The sequence below is a fragment of the Aotus nancymaae genome, unplaced genomic scaffold (genome assembly GCF_030222135.1).
Source record: "Aotus nancymaae isolate 86718 unplaced genomic scaffold, 86718_ANA_hifiasm-v0.15.2.pri h1tg000033l, whole genome shotgun sequence".
Taxonomy (NCBI): Eukaryota; Metazoa; Chordata; class Mammalia; order Primates; family Aotidae; genus Aotus; species Aotus nancymaae.
In genome coordinates this window covers 38,552,748-38,577,423 of record NW_026988447.1, presented here as the reverse complement: position 1 = coordinate 38,577,423, position 24,676 = coordinate 38,552,748, and the positions used below count along the sequence as shown (strand labels likewise).

General features: G+C 38.0%; 1 protein-coding gene across 12 annotated transcripts in view; it reads left to right on the top strand.

Moving 5' to 3' along the window:
* LARP1B (La ribonucleoprotein 1B) overlaps positions 1 to 24,676 on the top strand; it is a 159,086-nt gene that overhangs the window by 78,819 nt on the left and 55,591 nt on the right. The window contains exon 11 of one of the 12 annotated variants that reach the window (XM_064383893.1): positions 23,300 to 24,592. The exons of the other annotated variants lie outside the window; for them this stretch is intronic. Within the exon in view, the coding sequence (XP_064239963.1) occupies positions 23,300 to 23,326 (27 nt within the window). The 3' untranslated portion in view covers positions 23,327 to 24,592. Of the gene's footprint in view, positions 1 to 23,299; positions 24,593 to 24,676 lie in introns of those variants that run through there. 12 annotated transcript variants of the gene reach the window in all.

The following is a 24,676-nucleotide window of genomic DNA, read 5'->3' as shown; positions in this document are numbered from 1 at the left end:
ACATTCAGGTACACTGATCAAACGTAGATTAGGTCTTTTCACATAATCCCATATTTCTTGGAGGCTTTGTTCATTTCTTTTTACTCTTTTTTTTCTAATCTTGCCTTCTTGTTTTATTTCTTTGAGTTGACCTTCAGTCTCTGATATCCTTTTTTCTGCTTGGTTGATTCAGCTATTGAAACTTTTGTATGCTTCGCAAAGTTCTCATGTTGTGGTTTTCAGCTCCATCAATTCATTTATCTTCCTCTTTAAGCTATTTATTCTCATTAGCATTTTGTGAAACTTTTTTTTAATGTTCTTAGTTTCTTTGCTTTGGGTTAGAACATGATCTTTTAGCTTAGGGAAGTTTGTTACTATCCACCTTCTGAAGCCTGTTTCTGTCAATTCATCAGACTCATTCTCCATCCAGCCTTGTTCCCTTGCTGGTGAGGAGTTGTGATCCCTTGGAGGAGGAGAGTAGTTCTGGTTTTTAGTATTTTCATCCTTTTTGTGCTGGTTTCTTCTCACCTTTGCGGATTTATCTACCTGTGGTCTTTGTGGTTGGTGACTTTCAGATGGGGTCTCTGAGTGGACATCCTTTTTGTTGCTGATGAAGTTATTTCTTTCTCTTTCTTAGTTTTCCTCCTAACAGTCAGGCCCCCCTGCTGTAGGAGTGCTGGAGGTCTACTCCAGACCCTGCTTGTCTGAGGATCACCTGCAGCTGCTGCAGAACAGTAAGGGTTGCTGCCAGTTTCTTCTTCTGTTATCTTTGTCCCAGAAGGATACTTGCCAGATGTCAGCCTGAGCTCTCCTTTATGAGGTGTCTCTTTGGTTATATGGGGGTCGGGAAGCTGGTTGAGGAGACAGTCTGTCTGTTATGTGAGCTCAAGTGCTGAGCTGTGAGCTCCGTTGTTCTGTTCAGAGCTGCTGGGCAGGTATGTTTCAGTCTGCTGCAGCAGAACTCATAACCACCTTTTTTTCCAAGGTGCTCTGTCCTGTGAAGGTGGGGCTTTATTTATAAGTTCCTGTCATTCTGCTGCATTTTTTCAGAGATGCCCTGCCCAGCAAGGATGTAGCCTAGTTACAGTCTGCCAGCAGAGGTGCTGCTGAGCTGCTGTGGGCTCTGCCCAGCTGCTGTGTGAACTTCCTTGCAGTTTTGTTTATAGGGGTATAGTTAGAACTGCCTCGGTAATGGCAGTCTGCCTCAGTAATGGTGGGCTATCTCAGTAATGGTGGACTGCCTCAGTAATGACGGATTGCCTCAGTAGTGGTGGACTGCCTTGGTAATGGCGGATGCCTTTCCCCACACAGAGCTGGACCATCCCACGTCCAGCTGTGCTTGCTGTGAAACTCTCTACCCAGAGCGTTTCAGATTCCTGGTCTTTGTGGGGGTGGGACCAGCTGAGCAGATCACCTGGCTCCCTGTTTCAGCTCCCTTTTTTTCAGTTGAACGGGTGACTGTGTCTCCCAGGTGTTCCAGTCACCAGTTGAAATGGCACCTGGATTTGTGTGAGTTTTTGTGTGGAGACCTGGTGCACTGGCTGAAACAGCAGTGCTGGAGACTTGTGTCACTTTTCCACCTGGGAATCTCCTGGTCTGTGGGCAGTAAAAATTCATTTGGAAATGAAATGATCACTCACACTCTGCTTTTTGCTGGGAACTGCAATCCAGAGCTGTTCCTGTTCGGCCATCTTGGATTCTCTCCTTTATTTGTTAATTTTTTTTTTTTTTTTTTTTTTTTTTTTTTTTTTTGAGACGGAGTTTCGCTCTTGATACCCAGGCTGGAGTGCAATGGCGCGATCTCGGCTCACCGCAACCTCCGCCTCCTGGGTTCAGGCAATTCTCCTGCCTCAGCCTCCTGAGTAGCTGGGATTACAGGCACGCGCCACCGTGCCCAGCTAATTTTTTGTATTAGTAGAGACGGGGTTTCACCATGTTGACCAGGATGGTCTCGATCTCTTGACCTCGTGATCCACCCGCCTCGGCCTCCCAAAGTGCTGGGATTACAGGCTTGAGCCACCGCGCCCGGCCTATTTGTTAATTTTTAAATATTTTTGTAGAAGAGAGAGATCCAAGATGGCTGATCACTAGCAGCTCGGGATCGTAGCTCCCAGTGAAAGCGCAGAGAATGAGAGGACGCCACACTTTCAGATGAATTTTTGTTGCTCACGGACCAAGAGATCCCAGTGGAGGAGCCCCACGTGTCGCCAGGGCGACTCTTGTGGCCGGCGCGGCGGTTTTGCTGCCGCCTCAGCGTGGCAGTTCTTCATGCAGAGTCCAGAGATTCCCGGGCAGAAAAGCACCATCAATCTTAACACCGCTGTTTTGGCCGGCGCAGTGGATTGCTCAGATTTTGGCGCTGGGAATCAACAAGTTGGACGTCCGCTCAGAGACCTAGTTAGAACGTTGGTAATTACAAAGACAACAGAGGGATAAATATATAATGAAGGGAAAAAACCAGCCTAAGAAGGCAGAGAATACTCAAAATCAGAATGCCTCTCCCTCTACAGGGGATCGCAGTTCCTCATCAGCAACGGAACAAGGCTTAATGGAGAATGAGTGTGTTCCATTGTCAGAAGCAGGTTTCAAAAGGTGCGTGATTAAGAAACTTCTGTGAATTAAAAGAACTTGTTCTAGCCCAATGCAAAGAAACTAAGAACCTTGAAAAAAGGTTTGACGAAATGCTAACGAGAATGGACAATTTAGAGAGGAATATAAGTGAATTGATGGAGCTGAAAAACACAACATGAGAACTTCGCGAAGCATGCACAAGTTTAAACAGTCGAATTGATCAAGCAGGAGAAAGGATATCAGAAGTCGAGGACCAGGTCTGTGAAATGAAACGAGAAGACAAGATTGAAGAAAAAAGGATAAAAAGGAATGAGCAAAGTCTCCAGGAAATATGGGACTATGTGAAAAGACCTAATGTATGTTTGATAGGTGTACCTGAATGTGACGAAGAGAATGAATCCAAGTTGGAAAATACTCTTCAGTATATCATTCAGGAAAACTTTCCCAACCTGGCAAGGCAGGGTAATATTCAACTCCAGGTAATACAGAGAACGCCACAAAGATATTCTTCAAGAAGACTAACCCCAAGACACATAATCGCTAGATTTATTAGGGTTGAAATGAAGGAGAAAATACTAAGGGCAGCCAGAGAGAAAGGTCAGGTTACCCACAAAGGGAAACCTATCAGACTTACAGCAGATCTCTCAGCAGAAACTCTACAAGCCAGAAAAGAGTGAGGACCAATATTTAACATCCTTAAAGAAAAGAACTTTCAATCCAGAACTTCATATTCAGCCAAACTAAGCTTTACAAGCAAAGGAAAAATTAAATCTTTTGCAAACATGCAAGTACTTAGAGATTTCACCACCACCAGGCCTGCTTTACAAGAGCTTCTGAAAGAAGCACTATACATATAAAGGAACAACCAATATCAGCCTTTCCAAAAATATATCAAAAAGCAAAGACCATCGACACAATGAAAAATTTACACCAACTAATGGGCAAAACAGCCAGCTAGCATCAAATGGCAGTATTAAACTCATATATATTCAAATTGGACAAAAAGCCAAAACCCATCGGTATCCTGCATCCAGACCCATCTCACATGCAACGATATACAAAGACTCAAAACAAAGGGATGGAGGAAGATTTACCAACCAAACAGAGAGTAAAAATAAACAAATAAATAAAAAGTAGGAGATGCAATTCTCGCCTCTGATAAAATAGACTTTAAAGCAACAAAGATCAAAAGAGGCAAAGAAGGACATTACATAATGGCAAAAGGATAAATGTAACAAGAAGAGCTAACGATTCTATAGATCAACGAGACAGAAAATTAACAGGGACATCCAGGACTTGAACTCAGACCCGGAACAAGAAAACTTAATAAACATTTATAGAACTCTCCACTTTAAATACACAGAACACACATTACCACCTCACACCTATTCCAAAAGTGACTACATAATTGGAAGTAAATCACTCCTCAGTAGTCGCATAGCATTTCATAGGTTTAAATGAAATATTGGTTGGCTGCTTGTTTGTTATTTTCTTCCCTTATTCCTTCCTGTCTACATCATTAAGTATAATTATTGGTATAAAAGAGGTTTTTGATGCCCATTTCTAAACTGCATTCTAGCCTGGGCAAGAAAGCAATACTCCCATTCTGTCTCTCTCTTTCTCTTCCTTTTTCTTCCTCTTCTTCATTCTTTTTTTTTCTTTCTTTCTTTCTTCCTTTTTTTTTAAAAAAATATATTTTTGTAGAAATGAGATCTCACTATGCTGCCAGGCTGGACTTGAACTCCTGGCCTCAAGAGATTCTATGGCCTTGCCCTCCCAAAGTGTTGGGATTATAGGTATGCCACACTGAACCTGGTCAAGCTAGTGATTAATAATAATAAAAGTGAATGTAATAAATTCTCATGTTCCTTAAAACAGTGATATATTTTTAAATGACTCAGTGTTCAAAGAAGAAATTAGTAGAAATTAGAAAATATGAATTGAATGATAACTGAAGTTAAAAGGTGTAGCTAAGGGAATAGGCTTAAATGCAAATATTAGGAAAAACACTTGAAATTAATAGTACAGTTACCAATGTTATCTTGGCTTTATAAAAAAAAAAAAAAACTCCCCCAATTCCCAAAGACAAAGCAAAAGCTTTTCATTGATGTTGTCTGACATTGGCTCTGGGTCAGCTATTGCTCCTCTGTATGTTTGGTTCATCTCCAGTTGTCTTCTCATGTGGGGATTAATTCCAAAACAGCAGTTCCTATACAGTGCATGCTTAATTCATGTGGCAGAGGGGAAGAACAAGAGGGAGAGCCATGTCTTAGTTATAGTTATATTTGAAGTTGCTGCTTATATGTGCTTTATGTGCATTTTAAATATTCCATTTACTAAATTATATGGCCAAGCCTATAGGCTCGGGAACATATAGTCTTTCCTTCCATTTGGAATTTATTTTTTAGTGATACATAATAATTATATATATTTATGGGATACGTACGTTATTTTGATACATGCATACAATGTGTAATGATCAAATTAGGGTAATTTATATATCCATCACATCAAACATTTATTATTTGTTTGTATTTTGATGGGGAAAATATACATACCTATATACATACACACATATAAATACACACGTGTTTGTGTGTGTGTGTGTGTGTGTGTGTGTGTGTGTTTTGGGGGGGTGGGGTGTGACAGTTTTGCTCTGTCACCCAGGATGGAGTGCAGTGGCATGATCTCAGCTCATTGCAACCACTGCCTCCTGGGCGCTAGTGATTCTTGTGCTTCAGCCTCCTGAGTAGCTGGGACTACAGGCATGCATCACCACACCTGGCTAATTTTGGAATATATATTCTTAAAAAGAAGGTGACAGTGGTGAATATGCATAATCTTTTCTTCTGGGGAATATGAAGATTGAACAATAAGAGAATCTGTTATAGCATTGATTTCAAGAAGTTAGAAAAAGAATTAGCAATATAAACCACCATAAAAATTTGGAAGGGAATAAGTAGCAGAATTTAATTAATTACATCTAACATACAATAGAGGATTAATCATATCAGGACTTAATTTTTCAAAAAGGCTAGAATTAAGCTTATGATAACAAAAAAGGAAAGTAGATATTTTACATGGAATGAAATGGGGGATATAGTTACAGATCATACAGAAATTTTAAAATGTAATTTTAGACAAATTTGAACATTTATATGAAGACAGATATCTAGAAAAGTATATAACTTCAAAATTGAGTGGAAAAGAGTCTAGACAGTGCTATGACAATTTAAAACATCTTCTATAATAAATTCAAATATACATATTTTATTAACATGGCTTTTTATAATTGGAATGAATAATTTCAGGAATGCACAAGTATTTTTAGGGAATAGAGCAAATAATAATATCAGATATTCGTGGAAAGGCTAGTGGTTGGGGAGAGTACTTATGAGAAGAACATATCTTTGGTACCTGAACTGTGCATAAGAGATTAGAATTCATGAGAACATGAGTGAGAGTCAGATATTACCTAGGTATAAAAAGGCTAAATAGCTGGGCATGGTAGCTCATGCCTGTAATCTCAGCCCTTTGGGAGGCCAGGGCAGGTGGATCACCTGAGGTCAGGAGTTCGAGACCCACCTGGCCAACATGGTGAAACCCCATCTCTCCTAAAAATACAAAATTAGCTGGGCATGGTGGCAGGTGCCTGTAGTCTCAGCTACTCAGGAGACTGAGACATAAGAATCACTTGAACCTGGGAGGTGGAGGTTGCAGTGAGCTGCTGAGATCACACCACTGAACGACAGCCTCGACAACAGAGTGAGACTCCATCTCAAAAAAAAAAAAAAAAAGTCTAAACAATCTTTTAGTAAGCCAAATTTAGCAGTTTTTAAAAATATAGATAACCAAGTTGTGTTCATTTCAATAACATGAGTTAATTATATGTTAGAAAAATTAGTAAAGGAAATTCACATTAACTAATTGAAGAAAGATTGTGATCACTTGAATAAAAAAGAAAAGGAAAAATAGAATAAAGAAAAATATTTGAGGTGATTGATATCCCCATTACCCTGATGTGATCATTACACATTGTATACAGGTATCAACATAGCACATGTATTCCAGAAGCATGTACAACTTATATATGTATATCATTTTTTTAAAGAAGCATAAAAAGTCCCCAAACCAGTAACAGTCTGGGCATTAAGGACTGTCTGTTTGTAAGTCAGGCATGGTGCTATTATGCACCTGTAGTCCCAGATATTCTAGAGGCTAAGGCAGAACGATCCCTTGAGTTCAAAAGTTCAATGATGTAGTGTGCAATGATCGCACTTCTAAATGGCCACTGTGCTTCAGCCTGGGCAATATAGAGAGACATCATCTCAAAAAGAAGAAAATAATTTATAAGGGGGCCGGGCGCGGTGGCTCACGCCTGTAATCCCAGCACTTTGGGAGGCCGAGGCAGGTGGCTCACGAGGTCAAGAGATCGAGACCATCCTGCTCGACAAGGTGAAACCCCGTCTCTACTAAAAAATATAAAAATTAGCTGGGCATGGTGGCACACGCCTGTACTCCCAGCTACTCGGGAGGCTGAGGCAGGAGATTGCTTGAACCCAGGAGGCGGAGGTTGCGGTGAGCTGAGATTGCGCCATTGCACTCCAGCCTGGGTAAGAAGCGAAACTCTGTCTCAAAAAAAAAAAAAAAAAAAAGAATTTATAAAATAGATTTACTAAATACTGTAACTGTTAAAAAAGATTCAATATAAGGCTGTGCCATTACACTCCAGCCTGGGTGACACAGTGAGACTCTCTCTCAAAAAAAAAAAACCCAAAACGATTTAGTATACTGCTTGTAAGACATGAACAGGCTTTTTACAAAAGAAGTCTAAATGATTGAGAACACGAAAAGGAGTTCAACATTATTAGTCAAGGAGATGCAAATTAATATTTCAATGAAATAGTTCATAAAACTTACATTAGCAGTGTTAAGACATCAGATGGTAAGTAGAATTTTGGAGCAAGAACCTCAATCTGTGGGAATAAAAAATGGTAAACCATATGCTATGATCCACCATTTCCACTCAGGAACATATTCTCGAGTTGCATTGTTTAAATATAGTAGACTTTAACCACACGTAGTTATTGAGTCCTTGAAATGTGGCTGGTCAAAATAGAATGTGTTTTAAATGTAAAATATTGGATTTGAAGACTTAGTAACAAAAAGGAATATAAAAACATCTCAAATTATAATAATTATTGCATGTTGAAATAGATGAAATATTTAAAATGTGCCTCTTTGTATATTTTTTGTAGTTATGGAAAATTGAAGATTACATTGTATTTGTTTTGGATGGCACTACCCTGGAGGAATTGACATGTGTTCACCAGGAGCAATATGTAATAATATAGCAGAATAATTCCTTATAGTCACACATTGGAAATATTCAAAGTATCTATCAGTACTTGACTCTGTCATCATTATAATAGTGAAAAGTAGCTAAATAGTAGTGAAAAAAATGATTGCCATACACATCTTTATGAATACATCTAGAAAACAATGCTGAATGAAAGAATTGAGGTTTCATATACAATGTAACTCCATAAAGCTCAAGAACAGGTCAAATGAAACATGTATTTTTTAGGTACACATACGTATATAGATTGTTGCATAAAGGAAAACCTGGAATAATTGTTACATAAGTCAGGATTTGTTTGTTCATCGTGGGGGCTGTGGGGAGGTATAGGATACTCAGAAGTTACTAAAATACTAACAGTTGTGTTTCTGGTAGTTGTTAAATGAGTAAGTTATAAGTTGCACATGTATGTTTTATGCATTCTTCTATGAGACATATTTCATAACAATACTAAAAGGCTAGAATTGAAGAAGGTTGGGGAGTACAAAAGGAGGCAAGCCAAAGCTGATTTATTTACTTCTTGAAGCTGCCACGTTGTTGTTCCTTGGTCTAAAATCAAGGTAGGTTGATTGTCTCAATTTTTTTTTTTTTAATTTGAGACAGAGTCTTCCTCTGTTACTCAGGCATGATCTCAGCTCACTGCAACCTCCGTCTCCCAGGTTCAAGTAATTCTTCTGCCTCAGCCTCCCGAGTAGCTGGGATTCCAAATACTCACCACCATGCCCGGCTAATTTTTGTAATTGTAGTAGAGACAGGGTTTCACCATCTTGGCCAGGCTGGTCTTAAACTCCTGACCTCGTGATCTACTCACTTCGGCCTCCCAAAGTGCTGGGATTTACAGGCGTGAGACACTGTGCCTGGCTAGTTGTCTCTGTTTTTTTGTGTCCAGCTATTTGTCTTCCTTTCCACTGGTCTGCTTGAGTGGTATACATTTGTATAATATTGAAGGCTTTGTTAACATAGGATGTAGAGATCAGATGTCCATCCCAAAAATGTGCTAGTAGGCCTTTACATCTTATCACTGGTATAATTGGCTAGCATCTGGGCTCATGAGCTCAGGAATTTTCTGGTCCACTATCTCATGATACCTTCCCCTAACTAGAAATATTTACTTTGTATCTAATAAGAGAGAGAAACCTTTACAAGTTGCTCAATATTCTATCCTTTGCCCAAGTTGCTTGTGTAGAAATCTAAATATGGTAATGTGTTTATCTCCGGCAATTTAGGAAGAACCTTCAAATTTGAGACTTCTGAATCATTTCCGCCGGTCACTTAATCTCCTCTTTAAGCTCATTGCATTTACAGTTGTGAAATACACCAGTTTTGTCCAGTACTACTTATAGTATCATCATCAGGTGAACTTACACTCTTCACTGGTGGCCTAAACATCAGTTCCCAGTTTTTCTTGTATGTACTTGGTTTTGTGGTGTTGAGAGAACATTTCCAGTTGATAGGTGATTGAGACCATCAGCAAGCACGTTACTGAGAGGTTATACTCTCAACAAGAGAGCCCACCTTTGTGGCTGCTTCTGCCTTGACCCACACAGCATCATGGAGTTTTTGAGGTCCTTGAGCCCTAGAAGACTGGATGGGTCTTTGCCGATAACTTTGCTGTCTTTTGCAGCATCCCCCTTACAAATGAGGCAAGTCCTTACCCGAATTTATTTCAGAGAGTGAAAGGAACTTCAGTTGTGGCAGAGTATTTGGTATAAAGGTGGAAATGCTGTATACATTTACCAGGAGACGGCTGCTGGACAGAAACAGTAGCTTCATACTGACTTGTCAAGAGGAGAATCATGTAAACCTCCTATCTCCTCACTACCACTTGAGCTGATCCTTTTCTCCTCATTAGAGAAGTATATCAAGTTGAGAACCTGTCTGGCAAAGCCTGTTCTTGACCAGCAGTCAGCTGTGTGTAAGTTCCATTGCTAGCGCAGTTTGGACCAAAACCTAACTTCTGTGAATCTCAGGCGGGGATCCTTCTTGTCCTTTCTACCTCTTGGGGTTGTAAAGAATTTTGAAAACTGTAAAAAAACTTTCTTCATATATGAAGAAAGAACAAAGACCAGATGGTTATGTGGGACCAGATGAAACAAATGGAGGGAAGACCAGGAATTTAAGGAATGTGGAAGTTTAGGCAGGCTTTATATAGAAACTGCCATCAAAGTACAGTCTGTGGCATTCTTCCCAGGTGCCACAGTTCCATTATTAGTCCTCTTATGTTGTATATTTCAAAATGCAAAATTCTTTTACACTCTTCCTAGCACCTTACTCTGAAAGACTTCTCAGATCACTTTCCTTTCATGGACAAGATGAGCTCTCAAGTTAACTGTAGTCACTCTCTCTTTAGAAATGGTTTTGAACTAAAGTTCTTTCTGCTGGAGAGTCAAGTGAATCAAGAGACCTGATTTCAGAGGCTGGGTATGATAGCCCACGCCTGTAATCCCAGCACTTGGGAGGTTGAGGCAGGTGGATCATGAGGTCAAGAGATTAAGACCATCCTGGCCAACATGGTGAAATCCCCCCTCTACTAAAAATGCAAAAATCAACTGGGCATGGTGGTGCATGCCTGTTGTCCCAGCTACTCGGGAGGCTGAGGCAGGGGAATCACTTGAACCCAGGAGGCAGAGGTTGCAGTGAGCTGAGATCGTGCCACTGCACTAGAGCCTGGTGACAGAGCAAGACTGCCTCAAAAAAATAAAAAATAAAAAAGAGGCCTGATGTCACGTTTTGCCTCATTGTATAAATTCTAGCCATAACCCCTTGCAAGTTAGTCCTATATTTCAAATATGGTAGCCTTATAATAAATTGACTCGCCAGGGATTCATTCATCAACATATATTTGAGTGTCTGCTGTGTGCCAAACAATGTTGAGAGCTGGGAATTGGGTAGTGAACATAACTGACAATTGAAAATGCAATCTCTAAATAATTAAAGTGGAACTAATTAAACTGGAAAATCTTGGCAGAAGAGAACTATCGTAATTGACCACTGAATTTAGTTTTGAGCCTCTCAATAAACAAGAAAGAAGAAATTTGCAGGGTTATCTCAGTGGAACAGTGGTGGGGGAGAGTGTGAATGAGTTCATAAGCAGAAATATGAGTATAATACATTCAAATGTATATGAGTGTATTGCACTTAAATATTGAAACTTGGTATAGGTATTGGAGAAATGACAGTATCTGAACATAGATAAGTTAAGGCACAATGTATGTGTGTGTGTATTAATATGCTTTTAAACAATGAAAAGTACTAGAACATTTACATAGGGTTGGGAATGGTCCAATGGAAAGAGAGAACTAAAGATACAGGTGAGAGTAGATAATGGGGCTAAGTTCCTGAAAATATGAGACTGGATAGGATTCGAAGCATGTAGTAGAGGTTTCTCAACCTCAGTACTATTAGCATTTCGAACTAGATGATTCTTAGTTGTAGGAGCTGTCTTATGCATCATAGGATGGTTAGCATTATCTCTAGTCTCTACCCACAAGATGCCAGTAGCATTCCCCCACCCCAATCCCATGACAATCAAAAATGTATGATGGGGGTGTGGACAAAAATCCAAACCCAGTTGAGAACTACAGAAGTCAGCCATTATTTGTATTCTTGTTCCCTTGTGTGAAATGTGTTGTTTTCCCCTCTGGCTTTCCAGATTTTTATTTTACCATTGATTTTTAGCAGTTTTATGATGTGTCTTGGTTAGGTTTTCTTTGAACTTATCCAATTTGGTGTTAACTGAAACTTTTGAATTAGTAATTTGATGTTTTTCATAAAATTTGGGGACATTTCAGTCATTCTTCAAATATTTTTTCTGTTCCTTACTCATTTTTTACTTTGGGATTTCACTTGTATGTGTGTTAGATACCATTTGATAATATTTCACAGGCCCTTTAGGTTCTTTCTGCTTTTTTGTTTTGTTTTGTTTCTTTGAGATATTACCAAGACTTGTGAACTCCTGGGCTCAAGTAATCTACCCACATCAGCCTCCTAAGTAACTGGGATTTCAGGCGTGAGCCACCATGCCTGGCTCTTTCTGTTTTCTGAAATATTTATGTTCTATAAATTAGACTGTGTTTATCAGTCTGTCTTAAACTTCACTAATTTTTGTCTACCATTTTCATTCTGTTTTTAGGCCCATCCAAGTGTAAATTTTTCAGCTCTGGAATTTCTATTTTTTAGGGTCTGCATTTTTTTTTTTTTGCTGTAATTTCCTATCCATTTACTTATTAAGACCAGGTTTTGGCCGGGTGTGGTGGCTCATGCCTGTAATCCCAGCACTTTGGGAGGCTGAGGCAGGTGGATCACAAGGTCAAGAGATCGAGACCATCTTGGCCAACATGGTGAAACCACGTCTCTACTAAAATACAAAAAATTAGCCTGGCATGGTGGCATGTGTTGTGTCTGTAGTCCCAGCTACTCGGGAGACTGAGGCAGGGGAATCACTTGAACCCAGGAGGCAGAGGTTGCAGTGAGCCAAGATCATGGCAGTGCACTCCAGTCTGGCAACAGTGAGACTCCGTCAAAAAAAAAAAAAAAAAGACCATGTTTTTCTTCTGTTTCTTCAAACGTATTTATAATAGTTGCTTTGAAGTCCTTGTCTTAAAATCTGATGTTTGAGAGATCTTACAATAACATTGGAGCAATCTACTGACTACTTTTTTACCTTGACTATGGCTTACATTTTCCTATTTATTTTCACTGCTAGTAATTTTTAAAATTTTATACTGGGCATTATAGATATTATGCTGTAGAGATTATAGACGTCATCTTGCTCTGAAGGATGTTGAGTTTTTTTTGTTCTATTGGATGTTGTAGGCTACACTTGGAATTGTGTAGGCTTATTTTAGTCTTTGTTAGGTTAGATCTGTGGAAAGCCTCTTTAACTTGACAGAACTTAACCTCCAAATTCTGTGTCTCTTCTAGATCTTATCAGGTTTTATATTAGGCTTTGCTAGTGAGTCTAGAGTAGGTCTTAGTCTCTAGACTCCAGTGTGGACCTTATTTTGTAGCATGGCTTCATTTCTAAGCTGTATCTCAGATGAATGTCCAGAGTGTTAATGAGTAGTTTACAAAGGGTATTCATTCTTAACTGGGCTTGTATGCTCACCATCCCCCAGCACTACTGGACCTTTATTATATCTGTTCAGCTATCCATATTTGGGATATGTCTTAGGTAGTCCTATACTGAACATATGTGCTCTGCCTCCAGCTAAGGACACACAGCAGCCTGACCCTCACATGGACTTATTGCCCCCTCCTTCCCTGCATAGATTGTCTCCAGTGCTCTATTCCACAGGTTCCACTGCTTCAGCTGTCCTGAACTCTAAAGCACTACCTTCTCGACTCAGCAGGACAGTTACACTTTGCTTGGGCTGAAGTTTGCTGTGACATGGTTAGGAAATTGTATCCTGAAAGAGAGCTGGGGTGATTGTGGAGCCCATTTTGTGAGTTCTTCTCTCAGAGATCACAGTCTTAACCTTGCTTTTGTTCAGTTCCTAAAAATAGTTGTTTCATATTCATATCAGTTTTATGGTTATTTACATTAGGAGGCACAGATTGGTATTGGTTACACCATCATAGCCAGAAGCAGAAGACCATACCAATTACATCATAAAATTAAAAAGTCTGACAGTAGTAAGTCTTGGTAAAGAAGTAGTGCAACATGAATTCACACGTCACTGTTGATGTTTCATTGAGTTGTTTCAACCAACTTTAGTATTACTTATTAAAGTTGATTGTTTATGTATCCTAAGAAGTATCAGTTCCATTTCCACATGTATATATGTATACATGCATATTTCTAACAGGCATCAATTCCATTCCTAGTTATGTGTATATGTATACATATGTGTGTGTCTTTTGTAGAGAAACTTTTGAATGTGTACACTATGAGGCACATACATATTGTTAAATCTAATAGCCTCATTATGTCTAAAATGGTATAATGTGTGTTGTGTATATAATGGTGTAGTATTTAGCAGTGAAATAATTGGTATAGAAATGAAGATAATTTTAAAAACAATGCCAATATAGATCAAACAAGAGTGATAAAAAGGTGATAGTTGTTGAAACGATGTGATGTGTATATAGGACTTTTCTATTTTTGTGTATGTTAGAAAAATTCCAAAGTAAAGAAGTTTTCTAAGTTTGGTGGATGTTAGCCATAGAATATATGAAGAAAATATGATTTTATTAATATACAGTCCCAAAACAAGGGAAATGAAATATATTGTACAGGGAAACTTTCAAAGGTAATAAATGAAAGAACAGTTAGGAAACTGGTCTTTGCCAAGGTCAATATAATGGTTTTTCTGGAGAGAAGGAGGGGAATGGGATTGGGCAGAGGCAAACGAGGAACTTCTAGGATATTGGCAGTGTCCTATTAACATTGATGGTAGTAGCATGTGGTGTTCATTGTATTAATTTTTACACTGTACACATAGGTTTTATACAAGATATTTCAAAATAAAACAAAGTTATTTAAAAATAGCTGGATGAAAGGGCTTTGGGAGTTTTTAGGTTGGCATAATCAAGGGAAGTATCCTAGAGAAGGCTAGAACTTAAAACTAGGTCCTACATAATGAATATCCTGTATTATTAAACATCTGCTCTAGGACTCACTGTTAGGCTGAGTATTCCTGACCAAAAATAAAAATAAAATAAGGACACAGAGGATGACTTCCACTGGAACACATTCTCCTTGACTACAGTGTCTATCCCGTTTGTTCACTCATTCATTCATTCATTCATTTAACAGATATTTGAGTAGCTGTTAGGTGCTAAGCATAGTGATAGGCAATTTGTGAACAGTGTTGAGGAGTGATGAAGTTTCCAGTCCCCAGATTCTTTATGATTCACCTCTTTGTTGAGCTGGGATGAGAGACTTCTTTTGTATATTTGGTTTGAGGTGTGAGCTAGTTAGCCCCAAACAACCGGCTGGCTACTTCTTTCTTGCCCTTTTTCTGAGACTGCCTGGTTTCTTTGCTCAGATTTCTGTGGCAGTCTTTCTCTTTTTCTTACTGCTAAGATAGTGACGAAAAAATTTGTTCTTTTATACATTCTTTCAAAAGTTCCTCTCCTTGATGCATGCAAGAGCTTTGCCTTGACTTTTAGGCAATGCTTGGATATATGTACAAAATCAAAACAGAATAAGTAGTCTAGCTGGGGAAGGTAGCTCATGGGCTTAATTTATGAAGGGGAACAGTAAAAAAGAGAGGTTGAGGACAAACTAGTATGGAGTTCTCTGAGTGGGTAGGCTGGCTCTTAAATATTGAAATCTGGATGTGGTTATTGTTAGAACAGTGGCTGAAGAAAATCTTGTGTTTCGAAGAAAGTAGATTGAAGAGTACTTTTTGTGACCCAGAATTCAAAATTTAAAACTTACGAAGTCAATAACTGAAAAACAAATGAGTTTCTGAAGTGTCTTTATCAAAGATAGAATTATGGCCAATAGTAAAAAAAAGAAAAAAAAAGAGTTATGACTAGTAATTACAATATAATCTATGAAGTTTCTAGTCACTCCTTCATTGACGGAATGCAGTAATATGTAAGCACAAATGTATTTATTAATAGCCTGTTGATATAATTTATGGAAAAAATACAGAGTTTACAACTATTTTTCTAAATTGGCTCCTGAATAACAAAAGTTTTCTTGACATTGATTGCTCTAATGAGAGCTAAATTTGTGAATTCTCTAATAGAGTATTGTTTGGGAATAGGTTTTAGAGTTCTTTTAAGTTGAAAATTGAGAATGATCAAAATACTAATTCTATTAAATCACCAGTAAAATACACATCACTTTATGCATAGCCTTACACCTTAATATGCATCTAAGGCTGGGCGCTGTGGTTCATACCTATAATTCCAGCATTTTGTGAGGCCAAGGTGAGTGGGTCACCTGAGGGCAGGAGTTTGAGACCAGCCTAGCCAACATGGTGAAACCCCCCTCTACTAAAAATACAAAAAACTAGCTGGGTGTGGTGGTGGGTGCCTGTAATCCCAGCTACTCAGGAGGCTGAGGCAGGAGAATTGCTTGAACCCGGGAGGTGGAGGTTGCGGTGAGCCGAGATTAAGCCATTGCACTTCAGTCTAGCCTGGGCAACAAGAGTGAAATTCTGTCTTTAAAAAAAAAAACACTCATCTAAATTTATCATATATGTAGTAATGTAGCAGGATCATATTTATAAAATAAAATATTGAAGTACTTGAATTTGAAGTACTTGAGCATATCTATGAAGATTCTAATTGAGTGAGTCTTCTTTCTCTTTAGAAGCTGATTTTTAAAAATCGACTTAAATTAATTTATTATTTATTAATTTATTTTATTATTTATTTATTTTTGAGATGGAGTCTTATTCTGTCGCCCAGGCTGGAGCACAGTGACAGGATCTAGGCTCATTGCAACCTCCACCCCTGGGGTTCAAGTAATTCTCCTGCCTCAGCCTCCTGAGTAGCTGGGATTACAGGTACTTGCCACATCGCCCAGCTAATTTTTGTATTTTTTAGTAGAGATGGGGTTTCACCATGTTGGCCGGGCTGGTCTCGAACTCCTGACCTCAAGTAATCCACCTGACTTGGCCTCCCAAAGTGCTGGGATTACAGGTGTTAGCCACTGCAGCAGCCAGAGGTTGATATTTAAGATAATTCTTTCTACTTTCAGTTGTTATTTCTCTATGCTTTTCAGCATTTTTTGAACATGAAAGGATATGGTAAAACTATACTTGTTTGGGCACTTTTCAGTGGTCAGGACATTATCGAAATGTATTCATCCTTTCATTAGGGTTTTCTTTCTGTGCATTAACATTAGGGTTTGATTACATCAATGTATACCTTCATTGAGTAGAATAGCAGTGGCATTGTTGGATCATTTAAAAAGTGTATTATTATTGCTAAACAAGTATAATTGAATTTCTGTAAGTTAAATGTAGAGTATTCTGAAGATTGTTTGGGTAGATGAGGTGGGACCAGATTGCAAAGTGTTTTGAAAGCTATATAGGAGTTTAGAAAAAAGAGCAATTGCAATTTTTATAAAGGGAAGTGGAATGATCAAAACAGTGGTTTAATAGGTTTATATATGTGAGGCATTAACGTAGATCAGAATAGGGGAGGACAGAAGTTGAGTTAAAAACCCATTTATACTAATCCAAGGGTGGAATGAAGTGCTGAACAAAAGGAATATCATTTATTTTCTCAAAATGCATTAACAACGTATGTGAGAATGAAAAAGTACCATGATTGGGAAGAGATTTTAAAGAAACAGTTCATAATATCTTATGAAAGTAGTAGGGACATTAACAAGGAAAACTTAGGAGAGAATGACCTTGAGATCAGATTTGGAAATGTTGAGTTGATGTCATGGTGTCTGTTCATGTAAAATGTTTTTTATCCTCTCTCTAAATCCTGGAGATGATAAGAAGGCCAGAAATGTAGATTTTGGAGTATTTAGTAAAGAAGGGAGAATTAAAGCAGGAAAAGTGATTGAACCGTTTAAGGTATTGAAGAAGAGGAGAGGGAACAATTGAGACAGGAAGTCCACTGGTGGTAATTTGAAGTAAAAAAATAGGTGTGGGCCGGGTGTGGTGGCTCACGCCTGGAATCCCAGCACTTTGGGAGGCCCAGGCGGACAGATCACAAGGTCAGGAGTTTGAGACCAGCCTGATTAATATGGTGCAACCCCGTCTCTGCTAAAAATACAAAAATTAGCTGGGTGCGATCTCACATACCTGTAGCGTCAGCTACTCAGGAGGCTGAGGCAGGAGAATTGCTTGAATCTGGGAGGCAGAGGTTGCAGTGAGCTGAGATCATGCCACTGCACTCCAGCCTGGGTGATAGAGCAAGATTGTGTCTCAAAAAAAAAAAAAAATAGGTTTGGTTATTATATATAGTTTTACTGAAGAAGCCAAAAAAAAAATAGTGTCTGAGATTATGACTCATAAAGGGACATATTCTATCTCAACTATAGCTTTATTTATTTATTTGTTTTCAGACAGGGTCTCACTGTGTTGTGCCTAGACTAAAATGCAGTGCTGAGATCATAGCTTACTGCAACCTTGAACTCCTGGGCTCAAGGGAGCCTTCTGTCTCAGCCTACCTGGTAGTTGGTACTACAGGCATGTGTTACCATACCTGACTAATTTTTTGTGGAGACAATGTCTTGCTATGTTGCTCATGCTGGTCTTGAATTCCAGGCCTCGAGTAATCCTCCCACATCAGCCTCCTGAAGAGATGGAATTATAGATGTGCCGCTGCACCCAACCAGCTTTCATCTTTTTCTCCCACTGGCTTCTTATTTTAAGGCAGGGAGAATTGCTTGAACTCAGGTGGTGGAAGTTGCAGTGAACCAAGATTGTACCACTGCACTGCAGCCTGGGTGACACAGTGAGACTTCATCTGGGGGAAAAAAAAAAAAAATATATATATATATATATATATATATATATCTCCCTTACTGCTGACCACCTTGAACCTATCTCCAGACTGTAATTCACATTGACATGAATAGGAAGTGAGAAATTTAAAGCACCAAGGGTTCTTTCAAGAAATTTGGCTGAAGGGAAATCCTTGTTGCTTAAACTTCCTCTCTTTCTAGTCAGACCAGTATGAGTTGCAGAGAAATGTATAGTTTGAAAGACAAGGAAATTTTCTCACTTAATGTTATGAGCATTTTTCTGTTATCAGTAATGCACATCTGTATTTTATTCTTTCAAAGTCTTCATTTTGAAATATTTCAAACCTTCAGAAAAGTTACATACATGATATGAGGAATGCCAGTATATTGTTCACCTAGATTCAGCAAATGTCTTACCGTATTTCCTTTTTTCTATGTATAATATATATAGATGCATATACATGCATTTTTTTTTGAATCATTTAAGAGTTAGTTGTAGACATTACGTCAACTTATCCTAAAGTACGTCAGCAAGTATCTCCTAAAAACAAGTACACTCTCTTACATAACCACAATTATCAAAAACACAAGAATTTTAACATTGATAGCATGCTATTATTGAATATGCAGTTTATATTTACATTTCTCCAGTTGTCTCAGTTGTCCTTTATAATTTATTTTTTTCTGAGTCAGTTCCAGCCAGGAATCACACGTTGCATTGACAGTCATATAATTTTAACGTTCTTTCATTTAGAACTGTTGTGTCGCCTTTTTTTTTCTTTTTGGCCATTCATGACATTGATGTTTTTCAAGAGTTCAGGCCAGTTGTTTTGTCCTTCCATTTGGATTTGCACAATATCTTTATGTGATTAGTTGATTAGCTTCAGATTAAGTTTTGTTTTTGTTTTTTTGTTTTTTGAGAAAGGGTCTTGTTCTGTCACTCAGACTGGAGTGCAGTTGTGTGATCTCAGCTTACTGCAACCTCTGCCTCCCGAGTTCAAGTGATTCTCCTGCCTCAGCCTCCCGAGTAGCTGGGATTATAGGCATGCACCACCATGTCTGGCTAATTTTCTATATTTTCAGTAGAGACGGGGTTTCATCATGTTGGCCAGGCTGGTCTTGAACTTCAGACCTCAAGTGATCTGCCCACCTTGGCCTCTCAAAGTGCTGAGGTTACAGGTGTGAATCACCATGCCTGGACAGGTTAAGTATTTTTGACAAGAACATTAAGTAGCAATGTGCCCTGTTCAGTGTATGCTCTCCAGAAACATGTGATATTAGTTACAGAATTTGATGTGGTTAGATTTGGTGATTTGGTCAGTTGGTTTTGATGATGTCTACTAGATTTGCTCACTGTAAATGTACCTTTTCTTCTTTGTAATTAACAAATGACCCTTGGAGTGATATTTTAAAACTCTGTTTGCAAATAGTCTTTATTTAATATTTTAGCGTCCATTGATGATTTTTGCTTGAGTCAGCTATTATGCTTACTAGAAGATAGTGATTTTTAAATTTGTTATTCCCTGTATGTCTGTTAGTATTCTTCTATAAAGAACTTTCCTCTCCACTTCATTTTTCATTTTAATATTTTAATTTTCTCTCTTTTTAGTGGTAGGATGGACTCTAGCATAGATTTCTGTCCATTTTTGTCCTTGTTTATTTTGATGTTCAGAATATCTCAAACCTAGTCAGGTTAAAGCCCTCTTAAGATGGCTCCTGCTTATAATCAGCATGTCCTCATCTCTTCAGCACATTTATATTTTATGGCACAACAAAGTGGTCTTCTTGCCTTCTTTCTTTTTCCTTTGTTTTTTAATTGTGATAAAACTTACATAACAGAATATTATTTTACAGTTTTACGTTTATAATTTCGGTTTGCTTTTTTCTTTTTTTCTGAGATGGGAGTTTTGCTCTTGTCATCCAGGCTGGAGTACAATGGCACGATCTTTGCTCACTGCAACCTCTGCCTCCTAGGTTCAAGTAATTCTCCTGCCTCTGCCTCCCGAGTAGCTGGGATTACGGGTGCCTGCCAGCACACCTGGCTAATTTTTGTATTTTTGGTAGAGATGGGGTTTCACTATGTTGGCCAGGCTGGTCTTGAACTCCTGACCTCAGGTGGATCCGCTTGCCTCCCAAAGTGTTGGGATTACAGGCATGAACCACCACGCCCTGCCTTGGTTTGCCTTTTATTTTTTACTTTTATTTATTTATGAGATGGAGTCTCACTTTTTCGCCCAGGCTGGAGTGCGGTGGTGCAATCTTGGCTCCCTGAAACCTCTGCTTCCTGGGTTCAAGTGATTGTTCTGCCTCAGCTTCCCGAGTAGGGAACTACAGGGAGTCACCCCCACGCCCAGCTAATTTTTGTATTTTTAGTAGAGATGAGGTTTCACCATATTGAACAGACTGGTCTCGAACTCCTGACCTCATGATCCACCCGCCTCAGCCTCCCAAAGTGCTGGGATTACAGGCCTGAGTCACTGAGCCCAGCTCGTTCGCCTTTTAAATGTGGTCTTCCCTGGTTTATCCCTTGCCTTCTTCTCTTATTATTTTGAGAACTTCTCCAAAAATAATAGACTCTATTCTTAGGTTTGGGGTTTTTATTTATTAACTGTATGCTAAAGACTCCCTTGTGTTTTTGTGGGACTCTAGAACTACATTACCAGTAGCCTATTAAATTCTCCTGTTATGTTTCATAGGCATCTTTTTAATATTCTATCTCCCATTTTAAAAAATGAAAGAAAACCTACCCCAAACCTGTCTCCTCTATTTTTTATTTTGCTTGGATGCCTTAGAAATCCCCATCAACTTATCCTAACTTCTAACATGCAGTTTATCACTAGGTCCCATTAGTCCTCTCACGTTCATTCTTACTGCCATGTATCATCTCTCTACGCAAGTTTTGTAGGATGTTCTTGGGTCTATTTCATTCTCTTTCTAGCTTTACTCTTGTCAGAGTAGTGTTTCCTTCTTATTTCTCATTTCATTTTTTTTTTTCCCTAGCAAATAAGATAATTTACTACAAGTCCAAGAAGCAGTTCTTGATTTCAGGCAAGGCTTTCTGTAAGACAGCAAAGAATGATTTTGCTTTTCTTTACCCCATCTTTTTGGTGTGCTTTCCTGTTTGTTAACTTCATTTTCAGTTATGCTTTCTCTATGTGGGAGCAACAGTGGCCATTGATAGTTTCAGGCTGACATTATTTTCAAAGTAAATGATTCCAAGGAACTGAATGCCATTCTTCATCATTCTAAAATATAAATATGTTTATTTCTGTTTTTGTTAATTCTATTCAGTGGTTCCTCACCCCCTTCAAGATAAAGTTCAAATTCTTTGGCAAGCAAAAATTCATGAATTCTTGGTTTGGCTTTTACATATCTTTATTGTGCTGTTGCTCTCTGCTTTAAAATTCATATCCATAAATACCAAGTTGCATGTGCTATTTCCCGTGTCCACAATGGCTTTTCGCGTTGTTTACTTGTCAAACTCCTTATCTTTTAGTTAATAAACCTCAGTTCAGATATTATTCTTCCAGGAAATTCTTATTTGATAAATTTTATGCTCATCCCCAGAAAAATTACTCTCCTATTCTAACTTTGTGCCATATATGTATCTGTTTTTGACTTATACTAAATTGTAATCTGTTTACAATTTTTTGTTTTTGAGACAGAGTTTTTGCTCTGTTGCCCAGGTTGGAGTGCAATGACATGATCTCGGCTTACTGAAACCTCCTCCTCTTGGGTTCAAGCAATTCTCCTGCCTCAGCCTCCTGAGCAGCTAGGATTACAGGTGCCTGCCACCATGCCTGGCTAATTTTTATATTTTTAATAGAGATGAGGTTTCGCCATGTTGACCAGGCTGCTCTTAAACTCTTGACTTCAGGTGATCTACCTGCCTTGGCCTCCCAAAGTGCTGGGATTACAGGTGTGAGCCACTGCACCCGGCCTACAACTTTTTTTATATCCATTAGATTATTAAATCACGTTGGTACCTTTTTGAACAAGGCAAGGTATAAATTTACTAAAAACAACAACAAAACAAAAACAAAAATTAGGCTTTGGTTGTACATACAGTTGTAGTAGACTGCCTAATTCAGATCAACCCTATTGCTGAGAACAACTGAAAAAGTAGGTTTAAAAACTCTGTGTGAATGCACAGTAGAAGGCCAAGACAGTAAAGCCTCATGTGGTCAAAATCTGGAAAGAGAAGAAAACCTAGAGAAATAAGGCTGGCATTTGGGTCTTCATTTCCCTCAGAGGCATCTGCCAGTTCCAAAAGAAGTTACTGAAACTAAAGAGACTCTTTTTAAAACTCCTAAGACTAGGAGGGAACAAAAATTGGAGTACAGAAACTACAGAGGGACTTCCAGTAAACCTTCCAGGTTTTGGGAACTTTGAAGGGCTATATCCTAGAAGTTAGGGTGAAATTGGAAAACACCTGCTTTTTCAGTAGGGTCAGTTTCTAAATTGTTTTAATCTCATATTTGATCAACATGCTGATGCCTCTAACCATCTGCCTGAATCAGAGTCCTTTCTCTAGGATTATATCATCATCCTAGGTCTCAAACTTTTAGTAATAATTTCTGATCCTCAAAAAATAATCAGGAATATCAGAAGACAATATGATATGATAGGAAAGAAAACAAAAGAAATAACAGAAAATAGAAAGAGACCCCTAGTGATCCAGAAAATAGATGTATCAAGCAGACTTTATTTTTAATAAGTTTAAAAAATAAAAGATAAGATGGAAAATTTCAGTATAGATCCAGAAACTTTAAAATATAACCAAGTGGAAATTTTGGAACTGAAAAATATGATAACCAAATGCAGTGGGTAGGCTTAACAGTAGATCAGTACAGTGAAAAGAGAATTACTAAACTGGAAGATGGATCAAAAGAAAAACCCAGAGTGAAGCATTGAGCAAAAGGATGGAAAATACAGAAAAGTTTGTAAGAGACATGGGAGATACAGTAAAAAAAGTCTAACACATATTGTTGGATTCTCCAAAGGGGGAAGAGAGAGAGAATAAAACATAAGTAATATTTGAAGAGATTATGGCTAAGAATTTACCAAAACTAATGAAAGACACCAAAGAATAGATTCTAGTCCTAAAAACTTCAAAGAAGATAAATACAAAGAAAACCTCGTCAAGACCATCATTACAAAACAGCTGAAAACAAAAGCTGGATAAAAAGGACATACTACTTTACAAGCATTAATGCGAAGACTTACAGCTGACTTCTCAGTAGAAATAATGGAGGTGAGGAAACAAAGGGATGTTGTAGTTACTGTGCCTGAAAGAAAAGGAAATAGTGTTCAAGAATAAAGTAAACAAATCATTGAATTGTATACTTAAAATAGGTGAATTTTATGAGATATAAAATAAATAAAGTTCTAAATAAACCTGTATAAAATGAAGTTAAAACAGAGATACTATCAGAGAAATGAAAACTATGAAAATTTATTTTCAGCTGATCTGCTTTAAAGAAAATACTAAAGAGAATTTTTCAGGCAGAGGAAAATGATTCCAGAAAGAAGCTTGGAGATGCAGGAAGAAATGAAGAGCAGTGGGAAGGGTAAATATGTGTGTATATTTAAATAAATATTGACATTAGACACAACAGAGCTGGTATAACTCTATTGATAATTAGGCAAAGTAGGTTTTTAAGGCAAAAATTATCTAAGATATAAAGATGGATATTTTATAATCATGACAAGTTTCATTGCCCCAAAAGATATAATAGTTCTAAATTTGTGTTTATCTAATAATGTAGCTTCAAAATACATAAAATTTACAGGCAAATAGGTGCATTCATAATAATAGTGGGAGATTTTAGTGCACCTTTCTTACGAAATATTTAGATGGAGCAATTAGTACCAAAAAATCGGTAAGGTTATAGAAAATGTGACCACAGTTTAGGAACTTGACTTAATTGATATAATGAAACACTGCATCCAGCATCTGCCAAATACACATTCTTTTTGAGTACACATTCTTATTTCATATCATACACAAAAGTCAATTCCAGATGAATTATAGATCTAAATGTGAAACACAAAATAATAAAAATTATAGAAGTAATAACTCTATAATATTTGGGTAGGGAAGATTTATTGGACAGGAAACAAAAGAAATGACTGATAAATTGCATTACATTAAAATAAAGAACTTCTTTTCATCAAGATAGTATAAGAGAATAAAAAGTCAAGTTAAAAAATGTCAAAAGAGATTTACAACATTTTATAAAGAACTCTTGTGGCTTGGTGCAGTGACTCATGCCTGTAATCCCAGCACTTAAGGAGGCTGAGGCAGATGGATCATGAGGTCAGGAGATCGAGACCATCTTGGCCAACTTGAAACCCTGTCTCTACTAAAAATACGAAAA